The sequence below is a fragment of the Enhydra lutris genome, unplaced genomic scaffold (assembly GCF_002288905.1).
Source record: "Enhydra lutris kenyoni isolate GAN:26980312 unplaced genomic scaffold, ASM228890v2 scaffoldscaffold55, whole genome shotgun sequence".
Lineage (NCBI taxonomy): Eukaryota > Metazoa > Chordata > Mammalia > Carnivora > Mustelidae > Enhydra > Enhydra lutris.
In genome coordinates, this window is record NW_019154139.1 from 11598303 (window position 1) to 11610531 (window position 12229).

The following is a 12229-nucleotide window of genomic DNA, read 5'->3' on the forward strand; positions in this document are numbered from 1 at the left end:
AACACTTTTCTAATCTCCCAGAGGACATTGATTTGAGGTTTAAAAAATTATTTTCTGTCAAAATTATGTATTTCTTCTGGTATCAGTGTTTTTAAGGTTTATTAAGTCCAGTTGATTTTGGTATTCTGACTTTTTTTAAAAAAAGATTTTATATATTTATTTGACAGAGAAAGAGAGAGATCACAAGGGGGAAGCAGGCTCCCCGCTGAGCAGAGAGCCCGACTTGGGGCTCGATCCCAGGACCCTGAGATCACATCCTGAGCTGAAGGCAGAGGCTTAACCCACTGAGCCACCCAGATGCCATGTTATTCTGACTTTTTTATAGTGTGAGCTCTATGCCCAACATGGGGCTTGAACTCCTGACCTCGAGATCAAGAGTTGCATGCTCTGCCAACTGAGCCAGCCACAGACACCTTCTGGTGTCATTTTTTATCGATCTTAGCCACCCTTTCCATCTGGTCCTCTTTCTTGCGTGTCTGATCGTAGGTTGCCCAACCGTATCGAAGAGAGAGGTAAGTTGACTGACGGGCTTCCATGTAGAGTGAGTGGATGAGGGCCTCCTAGGCGCCAGAAGACAGGTATTTTTTTCTGGAGGCTTTCAATTCTGCTTTTCCCCTTCTGGTGTAGACCTGGGCTGATGTGAATATAGGGTCGGGTGTGGGGTTGGTAACCTTATTCCTGCTCACCTCCACCTGTCTCTCAGCTTCGGTCTCCCTCTCCGCAGCTCTGTGTAGCAGACTGTTCTTCGTGCCTATTTGCCCTCTCTCTGTTTTTCTGATGGAAACTCCCTCTATGTTTCTGTATTCAGCTTCAATTCTCTGACCAGTCTGCATTCAAACATTTGTCTAAGCCTCTGGACTACCGCTGGGCCCCGTTCTCCTTTTTCATTGGCAGCAGAATGAAGAGAGACGCTGTGTGGGTGCTTGAGTCCAGCAGGCAGGGTTGTACCCAGGCTACCGCTGACCAGATTTCTGACTCCGGGAAAAATCACATAGTCTGTGCTTTAGTTTCCTTTAGTTTCCTTATCTGCAAACAAGAATGCAAGCGATACGCAGCTCAATGATTATTGGAAGAAGATGGGTTACTATTTGTAAAGTCTTAGAGCCATCACCGGTCCAGAGCTTAGGACACAAATGTGAGTCACTGTTTTCATTCATTATTTTTATACCTATAAGTACTTTTACTCTCTTTCAGGAGGAGTGGCTGTTAAATGCTCTTTTGTCTTGTTCAGATAGTGCCAAAAGCCTGGGACTCTTGACCTTGGGGTTGTGAGTTCGAGTCCCAAATCGGGTGTAGAGATTATTAAAAAAAAAAAAGTTAACTTAAAATATAATGCTTAAATGTAATCAACAATTGCTGTCTTTCCTCATCTCGCAAGGCAGGGTAATAACAGAACTTTACCTGCCTAAAATAAATATAAATGATTTATATAAATAAATTATTTATATAATTTTTATTATTTATAAATTATTTATATAATTATATATATTTATATAAATAAATAAATATAAAATAAAAATAAATTCTCTCTTGTTAGGGGTCTGTTTTTTATTTTTTAGTTTATTTTTATTTTTATTGTTAAAGAATTTATTTATTTATTTGACAGAGAGAGACACAGGAGAGGAGGAACATAAGTAGGGGGGGTAGGGGAGGGAGAATAGGGCTTCCCGCAGAGCGGCGATATGGGACTCCATCCTAGGACCCTGGGATCATGACTAGACATGAAGGCAGATTCCCAGTAACCTAGCCACCCAGGTGCCCAGCAGTCTGTTTTTTTAAAAAAAATAGGATGATGGACACCCTCATGTACTGTGAGTGTGCATGTGATTGGTATAACATTTTTTTGTAACAGTGTGGCTCTAGGTAAGAAAAAACTTGTACGTGTTGATAGCTTCTGACCCAGTCATCATGCTTCTAGAGGTGTCTTAAGGAAACAATCTCAAATACAGGCAGTGTTTCATACAAGGAGATTGTTCTTTGCATTTACATTTAGATGAAGAATCAGAAAGAGTCTAAGGTTCCCAGTTGGGGGAGGACTAGAGAGAGGACTGCACATTATCAAGAAGGCTAGACAAGGGCTGTAGGGATTGTGCCAGGACTCAGCAGGAGTCCAAACCCTGTGGGATGAAGAATCTTGCAGAAGCAAGGAGGACACAGGCTTTGGGAAGCTGTGGCACCAGGAAATTGAGCGAGACAAAGACTGGTTAGCGATGCAAGCCAACTCTGTGGAAGGAGAGGAGTCATTTACAAATAAATACTTACACAGCTGACCCTTGAACAAAATAAATTTGAATGACACAGATCGACTTATGTGCAGATTTTTTCATTAAATATATGTGCAGTACAGTAAATGTACTTTCTCTTCCTTATGATTTTAGCATTTTAATTTTCTCAAGCTTTCTCTGTTGCAAGAACACGTTTCCTAATACATATAACATACAAACGGCGTGTTAATCAGTTATTTATGTTATTGGTAAGGCTTTTGGTCCGGAGTAGGCTATTAATAGTTAAGTTCTGAAAGTCAAAAATTACGCATGCATTTATTTCCTTCACGAGGATGCGGGTCAGCACCCCTAACCCCTGTATTGTTCAAAAGTCACTGTACATAAATAAATCTTTTTGTAGATTAAAGGGAGTAGAGCACAGGATTTAGATCAGAGACAATCGGGTTCCCGTCCTGACTCTAGCACTACTGTGAGAACTTGGACTAACCTAAGTTCAGGTGATGGTTTCCTGCACTTACTAGTGGAAGCCCCAGGAGCCCCACATCCTGGAGTGGGGTACTCAGTGAGGGGCCACCTCAGGAGCCTGCCTGTCATCAATACTCGATCAGTATTAGCTCTTACCCATTAGTAAACACAAACGTTCCCGACCTCAAGGAATTTCCAGAACACGTGTTCCCATCTTTTCTTCTGTGTTTGGTTTCATTGCTTCTGTAACTTCTCAGATGGCAGTCTCCTCGTCCGATGATCTTCTTCTTGTGCCCCAACAGGCGACAGGACCCTGACTCGGCTTGGGAGTGAGCTGGTGTGAGGTGAGTAACTTTCCTTCAATAGCAGCTGGCAGAAGCCAGTACACACACACACACACGGGGTAAAGTCCATCTTGGCATTTGTCGCCATCCCAGAGGGAAGCCCCAAGACCTGGCCCCTCACTGCTGCCTGCTGCCTCCGCTGGCTCACATTTGACCCCACGATTTGTTCTCTCTTCCCCAGCGGTGAAGCGACAGCTCCTTCTAACTGCAACGCGGACGCAAGCAGTAGGGAAAGCTACGGCGACACCATGACCTCGGGAGCCCGTGGGCTCAGCCCAGGTAGTCGCCTTCCAGTTCTCTGGATGATCCCTGGAATTGCGGGGATGCCTCCAGCCTAGCTCACCTACAGAGGAATCGGTCCCTTGAAGAGCTTCCTTGAGCCCCCAAGAGAGGTCAAGGGGAGTCCCCAGCCCAGGAGTCTGTAGGGACACCTCCCTCTTGTCTTCCGAGGGTCATGGCTGAGGTGCTTACTTCCTCCCTTCCCCTGCTCCCCGTCAAATCCATCAATGACCCAGAAGTGAGGCCAGGACAGTCCAGAGGGAGGTGGGGGACAGCAGAGGGGAAAGGAGGGGAAAAAAGGGATCCTGAGGCGTGGTGTGGGGAGGGGGTAGACCAGCAGCCTTGGAGCGTGCTCCTGCCCTCTTGCCCTGTCCAAGCCTCCAGCATGGCTCGGGATGACTGTGGGGCTTTACAAGAGAGGCCATTTCCCCCAGCTCTCACCCTGCTGCCAGCCTGAGTGCTCTGTGAGGGTCAGTGGGCCACGACCTGGACCCCAGTCTGGTCTTTGCTACCTCCCAGCTGTGTGATCTGGAGTGCCTTACCTTACCTAACCTGTAAAATGAGAGTATTTCCTTGTGTGGTTATGAGGATCAAATAGAAGGTGTTTATGTGTTTGGGCCAGGGCCTGCTACACAGTGTATCCTCCTTAAGTATTGTTGCTGTCCCCTGTCCCTGGAACCTGTTAGTTCCAGGTAAAACCTCCCCTCCCCTAGCATCCCCCGGGCTCCCAGGGCTATATTAGGGCACTTGTCCTGTGTCCCAGCTGTAAGCCCCTGCTGTCAGATACGAAAGCGGGGCAGGAACTGAATCTATTGATCTCAATATGCCTTCAGCCGGCTCACAGCTATTTCCCCTCCCTCCCACCGGCAGGTCCATAAAAGCACAGTTTAGCGCTGTGGTTTCCCTCCAGCTAAGCCTTGGTTTCCTCTCTCCCAGAGGGAAGCAGGAAAAAGAAAAAAACTAAAAGCCTTTCATATTTTTTTTTCCATCTAGAGAGTGAAGGCCTTCTCGAGGAGGTCATTGAGACTTTCCTGAACACAGTGAAGCGTGAGGAACTAGACTTCCTGCTGAGTGACCATGAATCCTGGGAGAAATTTGTGGCTGAGGGCACTTTGTCCAGGTACTCCCCGCCCCCCGCGCAGATGCCCCCGATGGTCAGCCAGGTCTCTGTGGGACAGTGTCCTGGGGGCTGGGGTTGAGTATGTTCCTTCTCGACAATCCATGAGGAACATGTCTTCCATGACATTTGCTGGCAGTGAATGGTCTTGGATTGAGGAGAAAGAAACCTGCAGAGGGCAGGTTATGTGACCTTAGGCCTTAACCTAAAGCTGACCCTTCTCTGCCTTGATCTCTTTATCTGTTCAATTTTATCGTGGCAAAATGAAGATAATGCACGTAAGGTCTCTAGCATAGTGATGACACATAGTAGGAACTCCATTAGTGTTAACGCATTAGAAGATTACTGAGAAGAGATGGTGGTAAGGGTCTTCTTCCTGGAGATGAGGGCCAAGCACGACTTCCTCTGGGACCAGTCACAAGAACACTGACACTTCAGTCTGTGGCCCTGGGGATTTGGATTAGAGCCTTCCCTCCCCATCTGAGCAGTTCCATGAACGTGCAGGATCCTGCGGGCCCATATCGTGGAGAGGCTAGGGTGGAATTGGACTGAGCTGGTTGGATCCTGACTCTCTCCCTGCGCAGCCCTTCAGCTCTCTGTGTCTGTGTGTCTGGGAGTGTCAGATTGGGCATTTGTTCCATGAAAACAATAATTCAATTATATTGAATTATATAATTAACAATAATTCAAAACAGTAATTCAATCTGAGAAGATTGTGGCCAGGGCCTTGGTGTGAATTTCAAGGTCAAAGGTGAAGAACCTAGTCATCCTGTCCAAAGTCCCAGGAGGCTTGGACCAGGGCCAGAGCCAGTGGTCACAATTGATAAGAGGGCCAGGGCATCTAGATTGGAGGACTAGGTAGGCTTGGGCAGTGGATCTGGGACTGAGTGAAGCTCTAGGGCACAAACTTGAGGAGACCAGGGGCCTAGCAGAGGTTGGGTGTGAGGGAGAGGGGACATTTCTTCCCTCCCTTCTTTGATCTCCTCACCGCTGGGATTGCCAGGCCATGGGGCAGGGTTTCTTCCATACCTTGCCTTGGAGCTGGGTCAGTCTTGACTACCATTTTGAAACCCCTATCTTCTAAACTGAGCAGCCCCAGACCAATAGGAGGCAGTGTGACTTTGTGACAACTTCCAGCTCAACAGGGGACAGCTGCCAATTGTGTAGCCTTTGAGGGATTCTGAGCCTCAGAAGTCCCCACCAAAGAGGAAACTACTTTCTCCTCCAAACCTAGATCATTTCCCGCTTACTGGTTCAAATAGAAGGTTCATAAAGTCTCTTGTAGCTTTAAGAGATGTCGTAAAGTTGCACATGGCCTTGGTGTACATGCATGCAGAGCTGTGACCAGCTAAGGTATTATTTAGGCTGTGACACCTGTGAGCTTGGCGGTGTTGGGTGGTGGTTGGGGAATCCATGACATGAGCTGGAAAGTCTGAGGGGAACCAGGGTAGTGGGTGTCCTGGCTCTCAGTCAGTTGGGGCAGTGGCTGGGCCTCATCAGAGAACAGCCAGCAGGCTTGGGAGAGACAGCAGCTGCCAAGCAAAATGGTGATTAAGGACTCTTCTTGCTGTGAGATCTTGTTTTCTTAAACTTCACGTACCCAGAGTTAGCCAACTGCAAAGTCTGAGGGCACAATCCCTAAGGCTGTCCCTACTTTTGCACCAACTAAAATTTGGGGGTGTCCCCAACCCCCCCTGGGATTGGATGATTCCCCGGAAGCACTCACAGAGCTCACCGAGAGCTGTCCCCTCAGTTATGCTGTGTGACAGGGAGAGATACAGCTTCCCACCAGCCAGGAGAGAGACACTTGGGGCAGAGTCTGGGAGGGTTTCCAGTCCAAAGTTTCCATCGTCCTCAGGAGGCCTTACTGTCCTGTATCCAGTGTGTGACAGTGCACGGGGAGCATTGCCCGCCTGGGATGCTCACACTGTGCAAGTAAGCAATTACTGTGACACTTACTAAAATGGTCAAGAAGACTTAATTCATGCCGTAGGCGTCAAGAGTGATGTCATAGCGGGGAGAGATTGGGCTCATCTTGAAATAGAGTGAAGACCCGTAGGGATTTCTAGGCAAGGAGCAGTGCGAGGGCAAGGGATGGGAAATCAGTAAGAGGAGACATTAAAGTGGAGGGATTCTTGCTAACCTGACCCAACAGCGTTCTTCCTGAAGGCAGGTCAAAGACTGGCACATCAAAGGTGGAATTTGATCAGATGTCAAATGTGATGAGATATTGAGAGTGTGTGGATTCTCACTAAGCTGTCTTAACACAGCTCTTGCTAAGACTATGCAGTCTGTTAAGGTCAGAGCCCAGAAGACCAAGGTCAAGGCACAGTCAAGAGAAGGGCTCATGAGAGCCTGGGTAACGTGTTTTCCGGGAGAGAGTATTTTTCAGCCTGAACCTCAGGACAGTTTACTGGGGCTCAGTCACATCTGCCTGCATGGCTAACCTGTTGCCTTCTGCTCCCCTGGGAGGCCAGTTTCTAGATCCTCCATAGTCACAACTGACAGCTCATGACCCAAAGACTCCATCATTTTGTCAGGCTGTCCCATGGCCAAAGGCCCAGGCAAAGGAAGACAGTCTTATCATTCTAGGACCCTTGACATCCTAGGTGGGGCCTAGAGCTCACTTCCCAGTGCCCAGGGCAAGGGAAGACCTCTGTGGGTAGGTTCATCCCTCAGCACACACGACGTTTCTCTGAAAGAAGGATTTCCTGTTCCAACCTCACTTCCCTTTCTTCATCTGCAGAGTTCCCAGTCTGCACACACTGTGGTACTGACCATGGGAATCTGTCCTTGACTGTGAGGCTGTCTTCCTCCAATAGCCACTATTTAAGAGCCTCTGAGGATGACCTGGACTTATTTACTCCCCAACTGGGTGTGTGTTATGGAGCGTGAGCAGTGTGTGGAACGTGTGCAACATTGCAGGAAGGATTCTTTGCATTTGTAAAACTCTTTTCCATTTGATTTACAGTAAAAGTTCTGTGGTGTATGGAGGTTAGAGCAAATGGAGCCCATTTTCTGGATAAGCTCCTAATCCCTTGACCTTCCCTGTTACAGGGAGGAGGCAGAAGCCCTACGTGAAGTTCTGAACGAGTTGCAAAGAACGATGGATCTGGAGGCCGAAGAGCAGGAGGCTAGGGAGAGTTTTCTGCATCAGTTTCCTGAGTTGAAACTCAAGCTTGAGGAGCGTATAAGAAAGCTCCACGAGCTTGCAGATGAGGTGGACAGGGTACACCGGGACTGCACCATCGCCAACATAGTAGCCGGCTCCGCTGGTGTTGTGTCTGGCCTCCTGAGCATCCTTGGTCTGGGTCTGGCTCCTGTGACAGCAGGGGCCAGTCTGGCACTCTTGGCAACTGGAATGGGGCTGGGAGCAGCAGCCACTGTGACCCAGGTCTCTACCAGCCTCGTGGAAGTCTCAAGTGAGTCGTCCGCAAAAGCCCAAGCCAGTCACCTGACATCAACTGATTTTGACAAAGGGGAGGTCATTGCAAAGGTTCTGCATGACCGCATACCCCAGATTTATTCCTTAACAGATAAATGCTTTAGAGTCCTGCAAAGCATTGCAAGGAATGTTCGTGCCATCAAGCTAGCCAAAGTCAAACCTCGCCTTGTAGTCAATGCCAGGCGCCTTATGACAGCTCAGAGAATCTCAGTTCGAAGTGGCCGGCAGGTGCAGAAAGCTTTTGGAGGCACTGCTCTGGCAATGACCAAAGGAGCCCGGATCATGGGTGCGGCCACCGCAGGTCTCTCCCTTGCAATGGATGTGGTCAACCTCGTGAAAGACTCAGAACACTTGCAAAAGGGCGCAAAGACAGAGTCAGCTGAAGACATGAGGCAGCAGGCCCGGGAGCTGGAGACCAAGCTGGAGAAGCTCAGCGAGATCTATGAAATTCTGAAGGAGGGCCCGACTCCGTGATCCCCGAGCAGGGCGGGGAGCAGGGACATGTGTGGGACAATGACATGGAGGTGCCTTATTAGAGGGGGAAAAAGTGCAAAATAAAGGTTTTGTGTTGGGGTGTTGAGTTTGGCATTTCTGAAGCTGAGCCAGTGAGGGAGGGGTTAATGCAGTTGGCAGAAGGGTAGGGGGGAATGTTTAACAAATTGTTGGTGCTCTTTGGGTTCAGGGTGCTCTGAGCGACCAGTGAAATTCCAATGATAATCTAAAGGGTTTTGGAACAGTGGCTGATTTGGAAAAAAAAAAAAAAAGTGGTGGTGGAAGGGGGGGAATAGAAAAGAGATAGCAGAGGCCAGCCACAAGTCAAGGAACCTGGCCATATGTCGAGGAGATCAACCAGCTCGGGGGCCAGGAGACGCCGCCTGTCTGAGCCTCAGAGTCCTCATCGCTTGGTTGGGGGGGAGTGTATTGAAGATCTGTGTGGCTTTCGCAATCCTGTCTTCTATCGCCTGCTTCAATAAATATGGACTGATGTATTGTGCCTTTGGTTGAGTTCATGCTAGGGCTCGCCTGGGCTCTGGAGGCCTGACTTCCCTTCTCCATGGGCTTGTCTTCTGGGATCTCAGGGACCACGTCCTCCATTGCTTCTCCTGCTCACTCCCTGGGGTCCCACTCTCCCACCTGGTTATTTTCCTCAGAGCTCAGCACCCTGCAGGCCCCACTGGGACTCCCAGGGAAAGCTTGCACACATCTGGTGTCGCACTGAGCATAAGCCTATCCCTCAGCCAGTGTCCAGAACCCGGGATCGAAGGGACGAATGGCTGTGTTTTTCTGGTGGGCGGGGGAACCGAGCCTGGAAAGCTGCAGACTTCCTCCTCCCTCCTTCCCTCGTGGACCACCAAGCACCTCAAGGCCTTGCTGTCCCCACCACAGAGTCATGGGATTCTCCCTTCCTTCTTTCCCAGACCCCACCTCCTTTCCCTTCTTCCCAGTCACTCGTCCTGCCCTATTTCCGGTCTGTCCCCGCAGGAGGTGGGGAGGGGCTCCTGGCCATCCTTGTTCCTATGGCTTCATCAGCCCAGCCATTAGATTCTGGGGGGTTTGCAGGAAAGGCGAGAAAAGCCTCACCTACTTTCTGGTTTAGCTGTCCCCCAGGACTCATGACCAGGGATTTTCTGCACTGGGGTTAAAGAGAAGGAGGTATTAGAGGTTTCATCAGCATTAAGGAATCCAGCCCTTAATTTGTTTCCATGTGTCTATTGCTCTGTGCCTGGCGAGCACTGTGGGAAGTTGAGGGCAAGTGAGGTGTCAGGGGGATTCAAGGAACAAGCCTCACCCAGAACCCCTCACGTATTGGAGGGCACGTTAGCCTGAGAAGATGCATGATGACACGCTAGGATTTGGACACCAAGGGACAACATGGGGATTCCAGGGCCCCCCATGTGGTGGAAAGGAGCCTCATTCATTTATTGGAAGCTCTACTCAAAGCAAGTAGTCTTGTTATCCAGGCTTCCTCATCTTTGGTGAGTGGAATAATTCTTGGCTCCACAGCTTGTTGTTTTTCTCACCATCCTGTGAGAGACCAAAGGTGTGAACCGAAAAGCCTCTGGTGTGTTCTTCAGGGAGCAGGGCATACTCAGGGTGTGAGGTCTGAGGCCTCCAGATGGTTCTGCTAGGAGCAATAGGTCAGCTGCCCCAAATTCTGTTCTTGGCATCCTTGGAATGTCATCCTCCAGCAGGCGGTGGCGGGGGCGGGGTGGTCCTGGTGGGGCCAACCTCTCAGATCAAAGACCGTGGGACCCAGGAACCGACCACCCCCATCACATGATGCACGGGGATGTGGAGAGCTCCCTGTGCCAGCCTCAGCCACAGGATGCTAGATGCCAAGGACCGACGGTTCTGTCACTGAACCAACCAGGAGGATGCGGGCCCTAATCATTCAGATGCTGTGATGTCACCACTATCTTCCAGTAGTGAAAAACTCAGTAGGATTATTAAAAATCCAGCAGTTAAGAATTTAAAAGGCCCCTAGGCATCTGGATTGTAGGAATGTTGTTGCTCAGAGGATCAGGAAGGACTGAGATTGGTTTAAATGACAGAGTTCGGACTTGCTGTCAGAATCCGAATGCTGGGAACCTCTGACCTTGGTATATTGAAGGACCTGAGATCATGACCTGAGCTGAAGGCAGATCAACTGAACCACCCAGGTGCCCCCACTTCTTTTTAAGAGACTGAGAGAGAGAGAGAGAGAGAGAGACAGCACAAGCAGGGTAAGGGAGGGGCTAAGGAGAGGGAGAGAGAGAGAGAAGCAGTCTCCCAGATGAGTGTGGAGCCCGACTCTCGGGGCTCGATCCCAGGACCCTGAGGTCACAACCTGAGCCAAAATCAAGAGTCTGATGCTCAACCAACTGAACATCTAGGAGCCCTGGTAGTTCATTTTTTAAAATGAGTGATATGTATGGATATGCTACATTTTGCCTATCCTCTTGACAGACACTTGCACTGTTTCATTTCTTCTTCTTCTTCTTTTTCAAATATTTCATTTTTAAGTAATCTCTACACCCAAAGTGTGGCTTGAACTCATGACCTGAGATCAAGAGTCACATACTGACTGAACCAGCCAGGTGCTCTGGTTGTTTCTGAGAAGCAGTTGTGAACAAGACTGCTCTCTACTAGTCTTGTATGGGCATGTTTTCATTTTTCTTGGGTATGCGCTAAGAGAGGCTGTGTGGTATGGTAGGTTTATACTTAGCTTCTGAAGAGCATGCCAAATAATTTTCCGGAGTGGTTGTACACCTTATGCTCTCACCAGCAATTATGAGAGTTCTGGTTCCTCTGTGTCCTCACCAGTACTTGGAATTGGCCATTTATTTCATTGTAGCCATTCCCATGGGAGTGTAGTAATGTCTCACTGAAGGTTTAATTTGCATTTTCCTGATGATAATGTCGGTCATCTTATCATATCCTTATGAAGCATTCCTGTATCTTCTTTTTGTGAAGTGTCTGTTTATATCTATTGCCCACTTAGCCTGGGTGGCTCAGGTGGTTGACCATGATCTTGGTTTTGACTCAGATCATGATCTCAGGGGCATGGCATCTAGCTTTGTGACTGACGGGGAGTCTGCTTCCCCTCTTCCTCTCCCTCTGCCCCTTCCCCTGCTTATGTACTCTCTCTCTCTCAAATAAATAAATAGAAATAAATCTATTGCCCTCTCTTCAAAATTGAGTCTTATTATTGATTTGTAAGAAGTTTTAGTATGTTCTAGATACAAGTCATTTGTCAGATAAGTGTACTGAGAATATTTTCTCCTGTTCTGGGACTTGTTTTTCCCTTTCTTCATTTTTTTTTTTTTTTTTAAAAATCGGAATTTTTCATTTTGATAAAATACAATTTTTTTTATAAAATACAATTTATCAACTTTTTTCTTTTATGGTTCACGCTTTTTGATTCTTATCTAAGAAATCACTGCCTAACTCCAAAGTTATAATTACATTCTCTTCCATTTTCTTTTACAAGTTGTTAAAGTTTTTGCATTTAACTTTTTGGTCCATTTCAAGTTAAGTTTTGGGTATGATGTGAGAAAGAGACTGATGATCATCTGTGTCATGTGAATATCTAGTTGTCCTAGTGCCATTCGTTGAAGAGACTTTTCTTTCTCTCCTGAACTGCCTTGGCTCCTTTTCTGAAAATCAATTGAGCATATGTATTTCGGTCTACTTCTGGATTCTCCAGTCTGTCTCATTAATTTATATGTCTGTCCTTCTGCTAACACCACACTGTCTTGTTTTCTATAGCTTAACAGCGAGTCATATGACGGAGTAAGACATCCAACTTTGTTCTTCTTTTCTTAAAATTGCTTTGGCCATTCCAGATCATGTGTATTTCCATATACATTTTAGA

The 12229-nt window shown here is 47.9% G+C and overlaps 1 protein-coding gene across 1 annotated transcript; it reads left to right on the plus strand.

The window, feature by feature from the left end:
• The first annotated feature begins 2827 nt into the window (after positions 1-2827).
• LOC111157638 (apolipoprotein L2-like) lies at positions 2828-8642 on the plus strand. Its single transcript, XM_022519232.1, has 4 exons — positions 2828-3034; positions 3216-3313; positions 4307-4433; positions 7488-8642. The coding sequence occupies exons 2-4, from the start codon at positions 3283-3285 to the stop codon at positions 8347-8349; spliced, it is 1020 nt and encodes a 339-aa protein (XP_022374940.1). The 5' UTR covers positions 2828-3034; positions 3216-3282; the 3' UTR covers positions 8350-8642.
• The last annotated feature ends 3587 nt before the right edge of the window (positions 8643-12229 follow it).